The 19,590-nt window shown below is 46.0% G+C and overlaps 1 protein-coding gene across 3 annotated transcripts in view; it reads right to left on the minus strand.

The window, feature by feature from the left end:
* The window catches only part of ALK (ALK receptor tyrosine kinase), a 313,072-nt gene that overhangs the window by 1,713 nt on the left and 291,769 nt on the right, over positions 1-19,590 (minus strand). For all 3 annotated transcript variants that reach the window (XM_048296584.1, XM_048296583.1, XM_048296585.1), the window contains 10 exons: positions 19,369-19,555; positions 17,095-17,185; positions 16,111-16,175; positions 15,089-15,218; positions 9,413-9,510; positions 8,245-8,337; positions 6,488-6,589; positions 5,167-5,301; positions 4,498-4,588; positions 1,100-3,187 (listed from right to left, as the gene is read on the minus strand). In XM_048296584.1, coding sequence (XP_048152541.1) covers positions 2,483-3,187; positions 4,498-4,588; positions 5,167-5,301; positions 6,488-6,589; positions 8,245-8,337; positions 9,413-9,510; positions 15,089-15,218; positions 16,111-16,175; positions 17,095-17,185; positions 19,369-19,555 — 1,697 coding nt within the window. In that variant the 3' untranslated portion in view covers positions 1,100-2,482. The remainder of the gene's footprint in view (positions 1-1,099; positions 3,188-4,497; positions 4,589-5,166; positions 5,302-6,487; positions 6,590-8,244; positions 8,338-9,412; positions 9,511-15,088; positions 15,219-16,110; positions 16,176-17,094; positions 17,186-19,368; positions 19,556-19,590) is intronic.

Here is a 19,590-nt window from a genome sequence, read left to right on the forward strand (position 1 = left end):
CAGGAATGTGTTACCTCCTTCATTTTTTTACAACTCCCATTCTGTAAGAGTATTTTAGTAGAAATTCTGTGATAAAATAACTGCATGGCACAAGCCCAGAGCAGTAACCACACTCTCACCATGGCAGGGAGAGCCTGCCTTTCACACCTACAGACTTAAAATCATCCCTTGCTGCTCGTGGTTTGTAAGTTTCTTTAGAAATGCCACCTTTAACATCATAACCTGGCAGCTTATCTGCATTTGTGCAGCATTGAAGCTGCTGCCCCAGATCCAAGAATTAATTTCAGCTAGTCAAAGATCATTAACTTAGCAACTTTTTGTTCTTGTGCATTCTTTTGAAAACACTCATCAGTAAACAGGTCAGCTTCTGCCCTCAGTAACTTTGTAAGGCAGCAAAAACTCAGTGTGCTCCTTTGCAAAGAAAAGCTGAAGAAAAAAATGAGGAGCTTCAGCTCTTCTGAAAATGAGAAAGCTGGAATACTTAAATGAAAATTGCTATTATATGTGAATAATGTACTAGTGTAATAAATTGTTCAGATAGTGCTTGCCTCCTGAATTAATCAGCTTTCCTGAGAAACAACCCCACTGAGTTTACTGAGCTAGAGAGAGAGAGACTGGTGTGACACTAACACAGTCCTAAGCCAGACAGAATTCCTCCCCAGTGGCTATTTCACAGCAAGAGCTGCGAGCCTAATAACCTTGGAGATGACAGATACCCTCTTAGCTCAACCTAAAGAAGCCTGTAAGTGTAACCCTTGTTATCTCCCCTAACCCATGGAGCAGCAGTGGGATGGATCTCTAGCAGATGAACATGAAATTCAGAGCAGCCCCTGACCCAGCTTCCCCACACACGAGCACAGCCTGTTACCCAGCCACCACATCTGCTTTTGGATTTGGTCTAAAAAAAGGATTTAATTCTGTGTATCAGAGACACCAAAAAGGCAGATTAGGAGAGCACACTCCTGCTCCCCCTGCAGTGTGTTTTTTACAAGGGGCGTGGCCCAAGGCAAGCCCTCCGATTTCAATCTGCACATCCCAAAGTTTATGAGTATGCATACAGGGATTCTGGTCTGCTCCCTTATCAAGACTGGAAGCTTACCTCAGCGTTCGGATCCAGGGCCAGACTCGGGGTCACTTCACTGAAACAAAGAGTCTCAGACTGAAGAACACCTTCCCACTCCTTTGCTGATGCTCCACTACTCCCATTTCTATGGAAATAAGCACCCCTTTTTGGATAGCGTTCATGCTAAAAACAGCTCCTCCCAACCCTAAGCTGAAGTTACTAATGCACATCTTTACACATGAATTATTTCCTACATCTATGTTTTGACAATACACTTAACTGGAATATTTTTCATGCACGGGGTGTACAAAGTGAGTCAATGGAGTGTTTGTCCTTAAACCACTATCATACACGTATTTTGCTGAAGGAACAAGGGCTCTAAACCCTTCAAATACAGATAGTATCTGGCTTCCAGATGGTGGCACGATGTAGTCTTCTGCCTTTATGATGTTGTTCGTATAGGGTATGTCAAAGGCTATTTCAAACCTTCAAGGTATGCAGGTGGCTGTCCATTTTCAGGGCATGGTGAATGTCTCTCTCATGACCATGGTCCTTTAAAGCTTCACCTTGATTCCACTTGGCACTCACAAGTTCCTGATGAAGGGCATTCCTACTTTTGTAGGACACAAGGAATTTTAAAGGGCTTTACTTGGTTCTGGTGCTTAAGCATAGGTAAACAAAAATAAACCAAAGAAAACCCCAGCCAAAGAATGCCTGCCCCCTGAATGCCTCATAGCATCTACACCCATCCTCTGCTTCCTCTCCTCTCCCCTTCAAGTGATGTAGTGTGACCAGGGTCTTTCCATTGCCCTGCCAGCACCCCTATAACACTGTGCATTTAAGGACCTTCGAAGACTGGACTGTAGCTGGAACAAGACTTGAGAATGTGCCATCGCATCACCATCCAGCGCTGTCGTATTTTTTTTCGGTTTGGATAGAGGATGCTCTTCCCAAACCCACTACAAGCTCTGCCAGCAGCAGGAGACCTCCAAGTCTTCCACAGCAACGACAAATTTGGCACGGAAAAGCCCAGACATGAAACACTCATGGCAGTGAGCCGCGGCTTGACACGGAAGCAGAGGACGCACAACCGGGAAAAGCTCACAGGAGGGGCATGACGACAACCATGCGGATGAGTTGATGCAACAGCAGCTGGGCCTTGCAGTTAACAACAGTTCCCTGCATCCTCCCTCCCCCTTGTTTCTTTGACTCTGCAGGGGCTCCGGTGGTTTGAAGCCTCTCAGGTTAGTAGAAGTTACAGTAGAAGTTACAGCGTCAAGGGTGGCACTTTTGGAGCAAGTTTGCACAAAACAGGAGGTGATGCTGTCGGATCCCTTGCTCGTGGTGTGTTGGGTATCAGGACATCTCTTCAAGGCTCAGGGGCCACAGGGGGAAAAGTCAAGAGAGGGTCGAGGGCTCTCAGGGCCCCTGCTGGGTTATGTGGCTCTTGTTTCTAAGGATGGGGTCCTTGTAACTGCTAGCGCAAGGTGGTGTGGAGTTTTCCAAGGGTAAGCCCTGCTGTTGGTATCCATAGTTGACATTCCCACAGGGGAAGTGGCGGAGCCTAAAGAGAGGCACTTCTTTAACACTTGCAGTTAGGGAAGATGGCTCTAAGAGCAGGGAGGAGCCTGGCAGCCTGCCAGTCACAATGTTGGGCCCCACAGTACAGTTTCCTTCCTGTCCCAAATTCTCCCTCTCGGGCCTCTCCTTCTCCAGCAGAGAACTGTTTTTGCTGGCCTGCTTCTCCGCAAACCAGGAACCGTAGGTTGGATTCCACAGGTTGGTGGGCTTGTTTCTGGAGCCCCGGCTTTTGTGCAGCTCGGAAGGGGGATTGGACTGGGCGTAGGCCATGTTGATGTGTCCCCCCCCTGTGGCTGACTGCACCTTCCTCGGCCCTGACTGTTCCAAGGCTCCCACTTTCCCTAGAGATTTTCCAGCAGTGATGGCTGACGGCAGTGGTGGTGGAGATGGCAGGGTTTGCTTATCATCCTTTCTGTCTTGGTGTGTTGAGACCAAGAGAGGAGGAATTCCTTCTGGATCGTCGGGGCGCATCGCCACCTTCTCCTCCTCCTCAGCTGACGGGCCGTATTCTACTGGCAAGGCGGTGTTGATGACGTCGGGATCCTGCCGGAGGAACAACAGGAGTTTCTCAAAGTCTGCAGCCATCACACATTGAAGGACACATCTAGCAGCTGTCATGCTATGATCTCAACACATCCCACCACCCAGAGGCCACATTCCATGAGGAAGGGATACAGACAAAGTGCAGTTATGTGTGAGATGCAAAGGGATATCCTTAAAATCCAGCTCTTTAAGAAAAAGTACCCCTTAAACTTACCATAGAAAAGCAGAGGCACAAAACCAATGAAAAGCATTTTTTATGTCCAGTGAAATTTCCTGTGGGAATGGTTTTTGGAATCTATATCATCTCAGAGTTCATAACACTCTCAGATAATATTGAGAAAATCAAAAGTATTGCCATGAAAGTATTGCCTCCACACAACAAGGGAGGAATGGGAAAGCAGAGAGAAGACAATACTGGCAGACCCCTTGAAGCCTGAATCCATAGGGACTGCGGTTCTGAGCTACTTCAGCAGTTTTGAAAATCAAACTGCGAGAAAATGCAGTGATCCTGGCAACCTTTACTTACTGCTATATGCCATGGCAAGCTACAGATAGCAGAATAAAATGCCTCCCAATCCCAGGATCCAAACACACGTAAAAAAATACTTCAAGCTTCCCAAACAACAAGGGAAAGCAAACTGACTGAGGTGGACCACAGTGAGGTCATACAAGGAGTCTGCACTGATGCAGGCAGGAGAACAATTTCCAAACTGCTCTACTCCTCACAAGCTAAACTGGTGGTAAAAAATAAGTAAATCAGATTTTGGCTTGGAAAGACAGCCACATCTTTTCCCTGTTGCTCAGTCTAAGCATCACCACTCCTTTAGCCTGGCCTTCTCCACCTGCCTTCTCCAGTGCTGTCAGATTCAAAAAACTGCCAACAGCTGCTGAAACCACCTGCAAAGGGTGCTCTGAGCTGGGATCATTTCTGTTCAATGCTGAGTGTGCCTTAAGGGTAAACACTGGAATGGAGTGGCTGGGATGAGGCACATGAAAGCAGTGCAGGTCTGTCTTTGCTCTTTTGCTTGTTGGAATCTGTGCCTTTATAAGCAGAAGCAGAGCTACAGGTGTGCTCTTTGTAAAGCTGTGTAAGCCTGTGTTAGCCTGTGCCTTTCAGCAGCGAAAAACAAGAGGGATCAGGCACCTGAGGTAAATACCCCAGCCAAGGGCCCAGGCTGTCATCAGTCTCCCTGGACTGCTGACTGCAGCACAGCAGTGCTGCCTCTTCATCTCATGCCCTGGCTTGTCCACACAGCTCCTCAAGAAGAACCCTCTCCACCCCTCTCACCCGAGGTGAATGACACAGATACCTGAGTGCAGTACTCAATCCTCTCCAGGATTATGGCAAAGTTGGGCCGGTCTTCAGGCTGGTGCTGCCAACACTGGGTCATAATGCGGTAGCTGGAAGGGCAGAACAGGAGGTGTTCATGAACAGCAGATCCCGTGGGATGTGACAACTACTCATGGCAGCTTAGGAATCAAAAACATTCATCCCCATTCTTGCTTCTAACAAATGAGAGTTCTCTGCCTTCCCTCGAGCTGGACAACTGATGCAGTGCTAACCACTGAAATGTGACTACCAGTGGGGTGAAATCCACAGCCTTTCAGAGAAATAACTCATCCACCTGAAATCCCTTGGATAATACACTGAAGGTTGGCAGGGCTACAGATAAAGGAGCCTGGTTTTCCCTACCTGTGAACAGTCTGATGCATTGAAGTTTCACAGCTAACCTAAGACACAGAAATACTGTGTCATCTTTGACCAAACAAGCAGTGGCCAGGACTTCTCAAATGGGCCCTGAATTATTTTTCAAAACAACAGAAAAAACAAATATTACAGAAATCACTGGCACTAAAGTTTAATAAGGCCAATTAACCATGATTAGGTTAATCTTAAAAGTCATTAAGTTTTGACTAGAGAAAAAGCATTTGAAACGGAAACTTAGTTGCATGAATATATCAAAGTTAAAGTCTCATACACAGGGCCAGGGCAGTTTTTAGGTGGATCCATCCTTCCTCCATTGGTGACAAACTCCAGAACCTCCTGGTTGCTTTTGCTGGGGTAGGGCATGTATCCCAAAGAGAATATCTCCCACAGCAATACGCCAAAGGACCTGAGTACAGAAGGAAAGGAAAATAAAGTGAGGGATACTGGAATGACCATCACCAGTGGGCAATGCCTTTAGGTTCAGTACCATCAGCACTGCTCTTTGTAACCTTTGATCAGGCAGCTGGTGGAAATCCTGCTGTAGGATTCAGACATAAATAAGCTGCACACTTGTAACAATGAACTTTAAAACCATTAACAAATACCAGTAGCTGACTGTTAAGTGAGTGAAGCCTATCATGTAGGTGATAAATATAGTTGTTTTGCCCTTGTACTCAGCACTGCTCAGCTAGAGGTAACAAAAGTGAAAGTCAGGTTCTCCTTTTCTGAGAACACTGACCACTGACAGGACTTATGGCAAACTTTTCCTCTGGAATAGCTATCTTGCATGAAGTTACATGCTAGTGAACCCCCACTGATGCTCTGAGGCCCACAGGCCCCACCTGTCACTCAGCATACAATAAAAACACTCCCTAGCAAACACAGCTCTGGGCCTGGGTGCTGTGGCCTGCAAAGCCCTGGGGACAGTGGCTGGGACAGGACCCCCTCCAAAGCATTTGCCTCGTCAGTGGCTTGGAAACCACAACCTCATTGGTTAAAACTGTAGAGAGAGATGTGCAGCAGTGGGAAACTCCTCTGCTTGGTGCTGAGACAGGCAGAGCTCAGCTGTACGAGTGTGGACCTCACCCCTCTGCTGGGGCTTGCTCACGAGCTGTGTCCTGGCCACTAGCCCCTTCCCCTCCACACATGCCCTGAGCTCTTGCCTCCTGCTCACCTGATTTTCCTCCCCACCTCTGGCCACTCAGGAGCTCCCAGTGCTGCTGTAGGCCAGGAGAAAGGCAAAACCCACCATGTACGACACCCTTCTCCCTGACTGGCAGGATGGATCCTGCCTGCAGCCTCCCGTGCTGCTTTCCTCAGTGTGGGACCAATGCTTTCCTCCCTGGAGCAGCACCTGCATCTGCTTTGGTCTCCTTTCCCTGCCTGCTCACTTGTCCTGCAGCACCCACCTCTGCACAGGTCTGACCTTTCTGTTCCCTCATCTCCTCTACCACCACTGGCTCTGAAAGACCCAGCTTGTCTTTTGAGTATGTGAGAAGTGAAAGAGAAGGTGTGTTTTTTACAAAATATTCACAGTTTACAAAAGGGGTTACAACACAGACAGACTGGACAGAGGAGGAAAGGAAGCTCACCATGTGTCTGTTTTTGATGTAAATATCCCTTCCATGAAAGCCTCAGGAGGCATCCATTTGACAGGCAACATTGCACACCCACCCTTACGATAGTAGCTGGCTCTGCAAAGAACAAACAAAACAAAAGATTCAGCCAAGAATTCAGAAAATGCCATTAATATGGGATTTTTATAATTACAAATATTGAAATTATGAGCCACAGGAGAGACTAATTTAGGTGGAACAATCTAAGTGCTGAAATGGCCTGTTTCTTCTCATAAAAGTAGTGGAAAGGAGCAAACCATGGAAGTGCTGCTTAATCTACATCACTTCAGGCTTGATCTGGTGAACTAGTTATCCTGCTAGGGAATTACTAACACAGTAACTGCTGCTGGCAGAGCCTTCTCCTGCCCTTTTCAACCACAGCAAGACCTCCTCACCTCATCTCACACATGGTCATCTTGAGCAGCCCCACCAAAAATAAACCAAACCTATCCCATATATACCCAGTCTAAAGCACTGCGAGTAAAATCCAAACCCCTTTGTAGTAACAAGGAGCTTGTTGAGGAGGATGCCATTAGAGCTGGGAGAGTAGCACAAAAATGTTCCTGAGACAGGAATTACAACAGCCCTTTAGAGTCACTGTCATTTAAAATAAAACCTGCAAGCCCCAAATCCTGTTCTGGCAGTTGCAGGAGGCTGCTCATGCAAGCTGGTACCACTGATCATAACCACACAGCCTGAGCATCCAAAGGATACTCCTGGACAAAGAAACAAATGCCGACTTCAAAGGCACCTTTGAAAGCTCAGCACTAAAGTGTTCATCTTGGCAGTTGGTTCTGCTGATTGTGTGAGGGTGACAGATGCTCCTTTCTCCCAGCAGAGCCCCATCTGACAGTGGGGCAGCATGGGGGCTCTTTGTGGAGGAAAAAAACCCAAGCAGCTCTGACACGCTTGGGTTTTTGAAGATAGAACTCTGTTTGCATCACCTCAGGCTGTGATACTGTCAGATCTCAAGCTAAGCAGAGCCAAGCCCAGCTTAGTGATTGCACAGGAGAATCCCCAAGCAGGAAAAAAAGAAGGCAAGGCACTGGAATAAGCAGCGCGGGTGACTGAGCACAAGGCATTCCTTCTTCCGAGTCAGGGCAAATCAATTCCTCAGCACAGCAGGATATGGAGCTGCACTTCTAGAGGTGCTCTATGGAAGATGAGACATCAAACTGCAGCTCTGACTGCTTATGGTCATTAAAGATTTTCTGGCACTTCTTGCAAGAGCAGAGGTAGTTAACCCCATGCCCTGGCTGAATTCAAGTTTGGGTGATTACATTTTCCTGACCTTCTTCTTCACCTTCCTCCTTTAGCTGCAGTAAATTGAGGAGATTTACTGATGATACCAAACCAAATGTGCAGGGGTAGCATCAAGGAGAGAGATTAAACTCAGAATCATTTGGGATCACAAAACAAAAGGGCACATTAATGCCATTCAGTGTGGAGAACAAAAAGAAAGGAAACTGAGGACAGAGTCTAAGAGGGAAGAAAAGCACCTTCCATGACCATTAGACTTCGCTGCCCAGGAGAGAGATGTCAGGAGTGGGAAAAGTCTCCAGAACAGTTCAAGGCAAACACCAGAAAGGCACCAGCTGGGATTCACCAGGGTGGAATCTCTCCTCTCACCTCACTAGGGTTACACAGAGCAGCACAAGAGCCTGCACAAACACTGCTCCTCCCTCATTTCAGTGACCTTCCACTTGCAGGTACCCTGGGCTTGGCTCTGCTACCTGTATATATCCCGGGCCATTCCAAAGTCTCCAATCTTAGCCACTCTCCCAGGCCCTCGACAGGTAAGGAGGCAGTTCCTCGCAGCAATATCCCTAAAAGGAAGGGGAAGAAAAGAAACAGAAAGAGAAGAACCACTTAATCATTTGACAGTTTTGCAAGTCAAAAAGAAAACAAAAAATAGTACCTACTTTCATGAGCTGCAGAGAACCTAGAACAGCCAGAAAAGTCAGTGTTTATGGATAACTGCAATGTCCCCAATTCCAGTCTATCCCCACAGCAGGAACAGTTTTGTTCTTTAACATTTTTGCTTTAAACTTCACATAACATCTTCCAGTTGAAAGGGTGGGCCTCCCGTGAGCCTCCCTTCACCCCAGGAGCTATTTTTATGTCTGTAAGGAGTGCAAGAAGTGAAGCTGATTTCAGCAATGTACTAATCCCAACATCAAGCTGTCTGGGGAATGATCCACTCATCTGTTCCTACTGTGCTTGTTCAAGTGTTGTCAAAAGGCGGTTGTACTGTCAGAGACAGGTAGAACAATGTGCAGGTGTTGCTCTGAATGCTGAAGCTGTGGGCCTGAACCTGTGTATGCAGGTAAAGCTCCAAGCTCCACCTCTGCTGGGCTGGAGTAAACATTGAGGTCTGAATAACACAGTGGCACACACAGTGGGTGTCTCTCAGAACTGTGAACTGCCACCTCTCTACTCATCTCTCCTCATAAGGCAGGATTTTAGATGCTTGCCAAACACCCTGTTTTGCAGGAGCAATGGTCACCAGATGTTGCCCTTCTGGCTGTGCTTGTACAGGTGTTCTTTGAGGGGGAAAAGAAAAGCCTTCCAAAATGAGTAGACAGGCACTAAATAAAATTCATGACAGGAAGAGCTTTAAAGACTTCTGTCACAAGACTGTGTCCATTTGCAGAGTAGCCAAATAGGCTGCACAAGTGCAGGCCCTGAGACAGGGCTCAGGATCTTTGGCAAAACTACAGACCTGTGCCAGCCTGATTTATAGCAGCTCCTCTCTTTATTGCTTCTCTGATTCGGATTTTGTCTACCCTTGTTTAAGGGTATGCAGCCACTAGAGTGCAGCAGGACATAAAGATACGGAGCAGGGCAGTAGGAGCCCGTGCTGGCCTCTCTGCAAGTCCTGCCCAGGCTGTGCTCACCTACCTGTGAATGAAGTGGTTCTCCTCCAGGTACTGACACCCACAAGCAATGTCACGGGCCACATGGAGCAAGTCCAGCATGGAAAGGGAGGAAGGCTGATTCTACCAAAAGAGAAGGGACATGGGTTAAAAGCAGGAACATGGTGTGAGTCGTCGCTGATACAGCGCTGGGAGCTCTCCGGCAAGTGACGTACCTCTGATGTCAATACACAAAGGGGTTAGGAGAACACACAAGAGAGAGGTCATATCCATGAACTATGGAAAGGATGTGCAGACACAATGTCATACAGATCCCAGGAGACAGAATCGGAATAGACAGAATCAGCTGGATCTGACTTTCCAGCTCCATTGGGATGCTCCTGTAAGAATTTCCCCCAGTTCTCATGGCAGATTCTTCTGAATTTTCAGCACGATTTTTGAGATCTGTAGCCTGAACTGTTCTTCACTGAGTTTCTTTGTATTATTGCCAGCTTCTCTCTAAAGTCACCTTGAACCACGAGAATGACATTTTGTATAATGGCATGAGTCACATTTGCTCTTTCCCTCCTCCACATCTGTGTAGGTTTTATCTTGCCCCTTTGAGCACTGACACAGTTTTGTGTAGCCAATGGCTATGGAAGACTAAGGCTGCCAACTCCTTGTTCCTGCCCCTCTGATGAAGTCCACAGCCGTTGCCAGGAGGAGCCAGATGCTTTAGTGGAAAGGGCAGGATTCGCACCAGTGCTTCTCAGCCCCTGAAGCCAAACCATCAGCTGCTGCCCTGAGGTGTGAATCAGTGAAGCCTGTGGCGAGATTCAGTGATCCTTGTGGCCAGTCCTGGGGCAGGAGGAAAGTGCTGCTGCCAGAGGAGTGATGAGAAACAACTGGGTGGCAGTGAGTGTTCATGCCACAACAACCATGTGATAGCTAAGTGTTTATCAGCCTTTGTTATTGGACCAAACAAGCGTATCACACTCCTTCGCTCTCTCTTATGACACCAACCATGCTGCCCAGTCCCCAAAAGGCACACCTGCCCTTGGGGCTCTCACACCAGTGCACAGACCAGCGTAGCTTCTCTAGTGACGGGGACTGCTGGATCTCCAACCCATCTGTTGTAATGAAGTGTCTCCCGATGGATGCAATGCTGTGCTGGCCATCCCACCTGATCTAAACCACTGCACACTGGGACTGGAAATAAGTCTCTGCTCTGCAGCAGCCAGTAGTTAAACAGTGATCATTGAGTGGTAAAACTCAAGAAAGAAAATCTTTACGTCCTCTGAAGATGTTAGAAAAAAACCTGGCCTCAATACTTGACTAGTGAAATAATTGAAAAATGCTGCATTTCTGTGTGAACAGAGACTGTTTTGTTCAATGCAGGGCCATAAACCAAAATGTGATCGATATTTTATTATTTACATAGAGTAGTTCATTGCCTATGTATACTTAACTGATTCTTTAAAACACTGGACTGCATCTCCTCTTAAACTTCCTCTTTACAGAATAACTATTTTCTGCAAACATAAAGCTGTTCTTTCCCAGCCATTTTGTGGGGAAGAGAGAATAATCTTTTACCTCTGTGAGTTAAAGTGACTCACCAGCTACACAAGATGGCTACAGCAAGAAAGAATGCACATGTCTTCTTTTTCCCTTGCAGGGCATAACCAAGGGGAAATTAATATCTCAATCTACCCATTCCTTGCTCTTCTGAGCAAGGGTCAGAAACCTGAAGTGAAAACTGAGTAAAAAGCCCAGTTCTTTACTCTACAATCGATTTCAGACTCAAGCTATACTGCAAAGCAGTCAGTAGGCTGAAGTCACAAGCTGATTTGAACTGCGTGGTTTTTTTCCCTTTTGCCCCCCCTTTTTTTTTTTTTTGCTTTCCTTTCCCTCCTTGGATGAATTCCTTCCACCTTTTATTTGGCTAAATACAATCCTAAAACAGATGTGACTGCCCAGCCAAGGACAATTTAGCCATGTAATTTGTTTGAAAAATGGAGGTTTGGGATTCATTTTGCAAGGGGGCAGCCTTGAGACACACCAAAGGATTCACTTTACAGCTTTTGCTCCCCAGATGAATGGATGATGCCAGCTGCAATGTTCCGCTGCTCGGGGCAGTGGGCATGCTGGAAGCACTGGTGTGACACCTCCCAGGTAAGGCTGAATCTTGCTAAAGGTGAATGAAATTCTGTGTATTGTTCAGTGTAATCACTGCTCTGTGCAACAGGCTGCACAGCACAAAGGAGGGGAATCATTTATCCATATACAATTTCTCTCCCAGAGCTGTGCTTTGATTGCTGTGCTGTGTGTGAGAAAGATCAGCACTGAACCTCCCAGAATGGACAATTCTGCAATGCTCACACTGAGCAAAGGCTCCGATTCCAGGCACCTCTGAATCTACCAGGTTGCCTCTCTGCAGGTCAGGGGGAAGAGGTAATCCTATAATAGATGTGAAACTCTATTAGAAATGGAAAAGAGAAATCCTTCAGGGCTGTAAACCATGGACTCATGGGGAATTATGAATCTGAACCTTATGGTGTGGACCTAGCTGGCATAAATCAACATATTTCACAAGAATCACTGGTATTGTATCAGTGATGTTGGACAGAGATATGATCATTCTTGCTTAGAGTCCAGAAAAATCATTACATGTTGGCTGAACTGAAACTGCATTGTTTACATGAAGAACACAGATGACATGCGACAGTGCTGGCAGCATCTCCATCTCATTAAGTTGGATCCCGTGTTCTGATACCTGCTGCAGTTGCTTTAGTTTTCCATTTCATGTCCCTTTCAATGCCTTAAGTCCCCCCTTTGCTTTATTCACTTTCTCCTTCACCATTCCCTCTGCTCCCTTTCCTGATTTTCAGTGGCTAAGTGCATGGCAGCATGCTGCATGTGTCTTGCTCCAAGTCACACAGGTTGTAGCTGGCCAGTGGCAACTGGTGGTCTCTCTAGCATGGTGCTTTCTTTTTCTGTAAGCCTCAGAATTAGTGCCAAGTTAATGTCTTTTACGCCTCTATTAAGTCTATCCAAACTAGCAAATGAATTTGTTGTCACTGGCAAGGCAGTGCAAAGACCAACTGGGGGATGAAGGTAGAGACTGAACATGTAAATCTCTTTTTTGTAATTAGGCTGAGAGCAAAAGTAGGTGGGAAAGACAAGGTAGTAAAAGATATTAGCTGTAAAAGACAAAAGTGGAAAGAAAACAAGGGGAAAAGCAGTAATTCATGTGGTGCTTAGTGCAGAATAAGCAATGCACCTCTGCTACCCAGTCTGTCAGATAGGGCTTGTGTGTTCAATTAATTCCTTTTGGAAACAAAGTTCATCAAAACCTCTTTACTCTGCACTGTCCCTTATCTTTCCCTTCCTTTAATGGGCCTGAAAAGCTAGACATCCTGCCTGCTATGCCTACCTTCCACCTGTCTTCCTTGAGTGAGCAATAGGAGGAACAAAGCAGCTCAGGGTTCATTAAGAGCAGTGCAAAGATACATCCAGTAGCACTGAGCCACAGGCCTTATGTACAGAGACTATGTCACACCTCAAGTGTATGCAGAGGGTAAATCCACTTCCAGGGCCAGATCCCATACTTCACAGAGCACAGTGCCCTGCACATGTCTCATCTCTCATCAGTCATAGCCTCCTTGCCTCATAGTTTGTGAGCCAGCAGTCAAAACCACACCAGAGGCTGATTTCTCAGCACTCACAGGTGCCATTGGCTCCTCAGAAGCTGCCCCAGCAGCCAGATAATGAATTACCCTGTCATTCTTGCCAGGCAGACACCACATGGGATGGTTGCAGAAGCAGGGCAAGGCAAGAGGAAAGAAGGTATTAGAATGGAGCAAAACTGTGTGGATCTGTGTCTGCACAGAGTCAGGCTGTCCACGTTCATCTAGCTGTTAAAGAGGGAATGGAAACTGCTTTTCTAATCAGTTCCAGCTTGCAACTACCCATCTGCATTTGAAGCTCAGCTTTCCCAGAGTGTGAAAGACATGGGACTGAGCAAACAACACTCATCCATCCAAGGTCTGCTTCACTCCTGGGAGCAAGTTAAATGCAGAAACCAGGGAGAATCTTCAAGCTGATGGGAAAAGGCGTTGTGCATGGTAGTTGTTATGGTCAGTGTCAGATAACCTCAAACAGGTCAGGAAAGACAAGGAAAGAAGAGGAATGGGGGGAGCCACTGTGAAGGCAGAAAGAGAAATACGAAGGAAGCAATGGACTGAACCATCAGCCTCTTCTGACATCAGCTTTCACAGGGGCTGCACAGAGCTACTGCTGACAAGAACAGAAGTCCTGGCAAGGAAGAACTCATGACTGGGGTAGGGCCAAATAGAAAAAAACCCCTCAGATCAGAAGGCTCCCATGACTGCATCCTGTCAGGATTAAGGGCTTTTCATCTACAGAAGCGGCTGGCTCATTTTACTGTAAGTAGGTAAAAGTTCCTGCTGTGCAGGACTAGTGTTCTTAGTAGTTCCTCACAAGATCTGTAGATCACTGAGCTGGCTCCTCTAATTTAAGGAGCCAAACCCCATTCCGTTTTATGGTCCCCTTCACACATCTAGCACAGCTTGGCCTGGCAGTTTTGAACAAAGCACTGACCCGGCAGCATATCTTGCCTGTGCCATTTTATGCTGCACTGGGTGAGAGTGGAGCCCATGTTGCAAAATACAAACTTCCCCATTCACCTACCACCAAGTTTGGCCCATTTGTATGAGCATCTCTAGGTGCTTCAGAAAAACAATCTGTATTTATAAAGTCTGCTTGCTCAGATTTCAGACTTTCCTTTCTGGGTGTTTAACCTCGTTATCCAGGAAGGTGCCACTTTATTGCAACCTATTCAAGACTGCAGTGCTTCTGAGTCTCACAGACCATTTTATATACCTGAAAACCACACTGCATGGAGAAAATAAAAAGATGATCTGTTTCCAGATGCCTCAAGGAAGAATCTTATTGATATCTGTTAGAGTGAATTTGTGTCTCCGTTGTGCTGATAAAATGCAGCATTTTGTCCTCTGTCGAATTTAGAGACAAAGTATGAAGCTGGGCCCTGGTCTTAAAATGCAGCAATATCTGTGTGACTTTCTGACCCAGGGACTCAGAGAAACTTTATTCCTCTGAAATACTGAATTTTCTCTAGAAGTCATTATTTATTTCTTCCACATTTCTAGCTGACTACCTTTTCCTATTGATGCTGATTTCAGTGGGGAAAATCTTTAAAACTCTGGACTAAAGATATTTGCTATTAAGTTGACAGCTCCAGGCCAGATTCTCTCCTTGACTATGTCAAATTTGAACTGACAGATATCCACAGAAATGCATCTGATCAGCAGTTTAAATAATGGATTTATTTTTTTAATATTACTAGCTCAACACTTCCTCCCAGCCTGCCCCCAGCTGGTGAGAGGAAGGTAAGAGTTGAGTTTAACTTCTACTTTTTAGACTTTGATTTTGGTCTTCCTTTGGGTAGTATTTTCAATGTTATCTAGCAAAGTCTGAGGATAAGGCAGCTCTGCATAGCCCCAGCAGCATCTGTTCCCTCTCCTCCTGGCTTCTGCCTCCACAGTGGTCTCAGAGCAACTGAAATTTTGTGACCATCTAAAACGCTGGGAAATAGCATCTGCGTAGATCAGCTCTTTTACAGCTGAGTGTTTGCCTTGTGGCAGCAGCTCTCTGAATAAAATACAATTTACTCTTTCCTTACCGGTCTAGGCCGTGTCTCCCTCAGGAAGGATTTCAGGTCTCCGCCAGCCATGAGCTCCAGCAGGATGAAGCGGGGCAGGGCCTGCAAGCTCACCCCGATGCACCGCACGATATTCTGGTGGTTGAACTTGCTGTGGAGACAGGGACACTCAGTTGTGGAGTAACTTGGACTCAAAAAGCACAATAGCAGGAAAGATTCAAACTTTTTTGCTGCAGGGAGTGTTTTGGTTGTGGGTTTGGTTTTTTTTGGCTTTTTTGTCCCCCCCCCCCTAGAAAGTAACAAATCTCAAAGGTGGGGCAAGTGGATAAAGCTAAGGTACTACCCCTGCATTCTGTGTCTCTCTGCACAGTGCAGGGACTGACAGAGGTGGGGAAGCAGTGGCTTTTGGCTGCTTTTCCTCTCCCTGGTTTCTGCATTCTTTTTGGGCTACAGCAAGACTTGTAGGGTGCAGGAAGCAGAACATGTCTGATAACAGAGAGAAGTCTGCTCTTAATTTCCCCCATCAAAGAGGCAGAAGTTGGGCTAGGGCAGTGTTGTTCCAAGTAACATACTGACATGGGAATCTGCTTGTAGGGTATGTTTCTCAAGGTCTCTAATCCTTCCTTATTTCTCCACCTCTCCAAAGTGATAGGAAAGTAGTTCCATGGATTCTGGGATTCAGACACTAACACATGACATGACAGCAGCATAAAGTCAATGCCATCAGTTGGCTTTGGCTAGTTAAACCCAAATTCCTAAGGTATGTTCTCATCGTTACGAGAAATCAAAAAATCCTATTATCAATCCTAAAATCTGGGCTTTAAATTTTTAAACTTTGTGTAATGAAAACCAGTGTGGATCCTTTTGAAAATTTAGCCTTTAATCATTTGGTGCCTGTTCAAAGGATGGTAATCCCTATTCTCTCTGTACTAAATCTACTGTACAGATGTGCTGTGAGGACACCACCTATGAAGAGCTTTTTTTCTTTATTTTGTTGGGCTTTGCAAGCCTACACAAATGGTGTCTGTGTGATTCATACACACCTAATAATGAGAGCTTCCATGAGGAAGTCGAGCTCATCTTGCTCTGAACACACTTCTGGCAATGTCTGCAAAAGGAAGAACAGGTTGAAAAGGAGAAGATACTACATCTTACAGATGTAGAACACCTGGCACTAACACAGTCTGCAGCAATCCTTCTTTCTCTAAAAGAAGCCTCACTCTAAGATAACCATTAGGGCATGGCTAAACTAGACTGTGAAGCCTGTTGAAAGGTAAATATGAGAACACCCAGCCCATCAACGCCACTGTCATCCTCCTCCCAGCAAAGGAAATAGCCCGGAGTGCACAGGGAAGGGTTCAATATATGGGACTCTGCTATATAGAAGATGAGGAATGAGATCACAGTTCCTGAGTTCTCTGCAGTTCAATGCTCCTACCTTCCAGCAAGACTGGGATCTACAACCAGCAGAAGGACTCTGCTGCTATGTAACCTCTAGGAGAAAACAAGCCAGCTAGGCTGCTGAAGGCCTGGAGAACTCTACCAGGGTCTCTTAGCATTTAGCTTCACATCCAATGCATATCCATCCTATAAAGGAGTGGTGATATCCCTGGAGAAGCAGCTATCTCCTACTTGCAGGGTCTTTGATGCATGTGCCAGCAGCTTTTGGCCCAGTGAAGACTTGTGGCCTCTGACTCACAAGGCTTTGGACAGATTACCAACCAGGTGTAGCATAGGGAGGATGGACAGAGGATGGATTTAGTTATCATTCCTGCACTCTAGCTCCATGAGAAATCTTTGCCTATTTACTATTTACAGACCTCTTTTAGTAGTCTCACATGCCCATATACTACAAGCTGTACCATTGCTGTGATGGATTGAAGTGTTGTAAGAGAGCAGCAACATTTCTAGCCACGTCCTTCAGTACTTTTAGCAACGCTTCATTCATCTTCATTGTTATAATGCATTGGGGCTCTCGGGTGAAAGGTGCATGAAACCATCATGATAACTCATACACTGTCACTTACTTTCACAGCCACCTGCAAGGGAGTGGGGTCGCTGGGGATCCCTGTCACCTGACCTTCATATACCTCACCAAAGGCTCCGTGGCCCAAACCCCTGGACAGACCAGAGAAGACAAGAAGGTTTTACTACAGAGAACACACATTATAACACTGTGGACACAGCTCACAGAACGGGCTCACAATTTTCATGGCAGTGTAACAGGGAGAACCGGATATTGACAATATGCAGGGGACCAGACCTTGGTGAGATCTTTCACAGACCTACTTGTATTTAACTGGAAGAGAAAGCAATCCATGGAAGTGAACGGTCCCCAGTGAATTTGAGCTGCTGGCATTGCAGCATGTAACAGAGAGCACTCATCTTTGGCCTTGGTATCAGTGCTCAGTGGTGGGTGCTCCAAAACAGATCAATAAAGACAGGACTTAAGTCTTGGTGTTTACACACCCAAAATACATTAACAGTTCCCATGATATTTCTGCATCACCATTAAACAAAACATTGAACAAGAAACTAGGAGGCACAATGATTCTCAAAAGACCTGAATTCTAAACCAAATAACTTTTCCTGATTTATTGTGTGATTCTGGGCAAGTACCTTAGCCAGTAAATGGCGATGACAGTGCTTTGTAAAGCACTCAGCTCTAGGAATTTGTGCTGAGAATTGTTTCTGGCAGTGATCATATTATGAAACTTACAGTTTTATTTTGAATAAGATTACAAGAAAAACAGAAAGGAATAAGAGTAGTCATACAATAGCTCATGTCCCATGTCCTTGTGCTACAGGTTTTACATCCCTGTCTATTCCTCACTCTCTTAATGTTAAGACAACTGGTACAACAACAGCTATTTCACATCAGTGGCCTGTCATAATGACACAGTGAAATATGGCAGAGGATGAGGCTGCAACCCGAGTCCCTCTTAACCCTGCATGGGCTGCACATTGGGCAGTAGTATTTTGAGCCTCTAAGAGGCATTCCTGCATCTCAGTCTGGGTAAAAGGCTCCCAGTAAAGCTCTTGGCTACAACATGCACTCTCCTGTTAGAGCCAGGTCTGGGCTGAGAGCTGCATTGATTCTGTTCTCTGCTGTATCAGTGGACTGCTTTTGCATGGGCTGTTGCCCTCCTGTCCGTATGAACAAGGAAAAACAATCTCCTCTGCTGTTGCATAAGCTCTGTCTGTAGTTTTGCCAGGATAGAGACCAGTCTGGGCAGTGAAACCACACTGAGGGCTCATGTTGCCTGTGACTCAACCACTTTGTGTAATAACATTTTGTAGGTATCAGCCTGAGACACCATTCTTGTCTCTGCCTGACCAACCTATTACAAACTGAGGGGATAAACCAGATCTCCACAGCTCATAACTCACCCTCCTTCCAAAAAGTCCACTTTCCCTTCCCTTGCCAATTCCCAGCTATATCCTCTGCTATCTGCTTGCCACAGAAAATCCTTTCAAAGTCCAAGTGACAAAGGGAGCAGCAGCACAGGGTACACTGGAAGCTTCCAGGCGCAGTCCAGCAAGATGTGCAGGTAAGGGGGAATAAGATAAGAGACAGCAAAACATTGCAGACTGCATAGGCTGCTCTGAGCATCATCTTTTTCAGCAGCTTAAGCTTCCCAGTTTTCCAAGGACTCCTGCTTCCACTTGTTTTTTGTTTTTTGTGTACCACTGCATGGTACCAAGGTACTGTCACATTCACAACTACCTTGCAGTAGAGCAAAGAGTGTAAGAACTCTGAATTTTCAAGTTTTTCTTAGGAGACATTTTGAGCTTTCCAGCAGTTCTCATCTAGATGTGATTATCCTGCTGGCTTTATATTCCTGTCCTTTTAATACTGTCTGGCATTTTCAAACCCATTGCTTTCCTTGCTATTGCACTTAAGGATGTCATCGTCTTTACCAAAGATCCCATCAAAGACTTAAAAGAGCCTCCTACAAGCCTCAGCCATCCCAGAATTTCATCAGCTCATAGCAATGGGGCATTCACTGCATAGCCTGTAAAAGATGTATCTGAATTACTGGTGATGACTATTCAGTTCTCCTCACATTCCCAGGGGATGAACAGTGCACCTGGAGAAGGTCAAGGTGAATGCCAAAGTCTAGTCCTCTCCACACGAGCCTAACTACTGCAGCTTTATATTTTATGAAAAGGGGTATGAGCCTAAAAGTGTGCAAGAATTTGCATGTGCCTGCACAAAGCTGTGCGTTCACACCTCTCTGGGAGAGCCAGGATATGTGGGTGTACAGTGTGAAGGACGGGGAAGGCAAAGATGAATTTACCGGATGAGGGAGATGTTTTTTCGAGGCACCTCTTTAAGGTCACTAATGGAGGTGGTCTTTCCTGCAAAGCAGTAGTTGGGATTGTAGTCTGTCATGATGGTGGAGGTACGCAGCTTGCTCAGTTTGTATTCTGGGCTCTGCAGCTCCATCTGCATGGCCTGCAGCTCCTGGTGCTTGCGGCGGTACACTGAACATGGAGAACACAGTTAACCACACACAGAG

Source organism: Corvus hawaiiensis, chromosome 3 (assembly GCF_020740725.1).
Source record: "Corvus hawaiiensis isolate bCorHaw1 chromosome 3, bCorHaw1.pri.cur, whole genome shotgun sequence".
Lineage (NCBI taxonomy): Eukaryota > Metazoa > Chordata > Aves > Passeriformes > Corvidae > Corvus > Corvus hawaiiensis.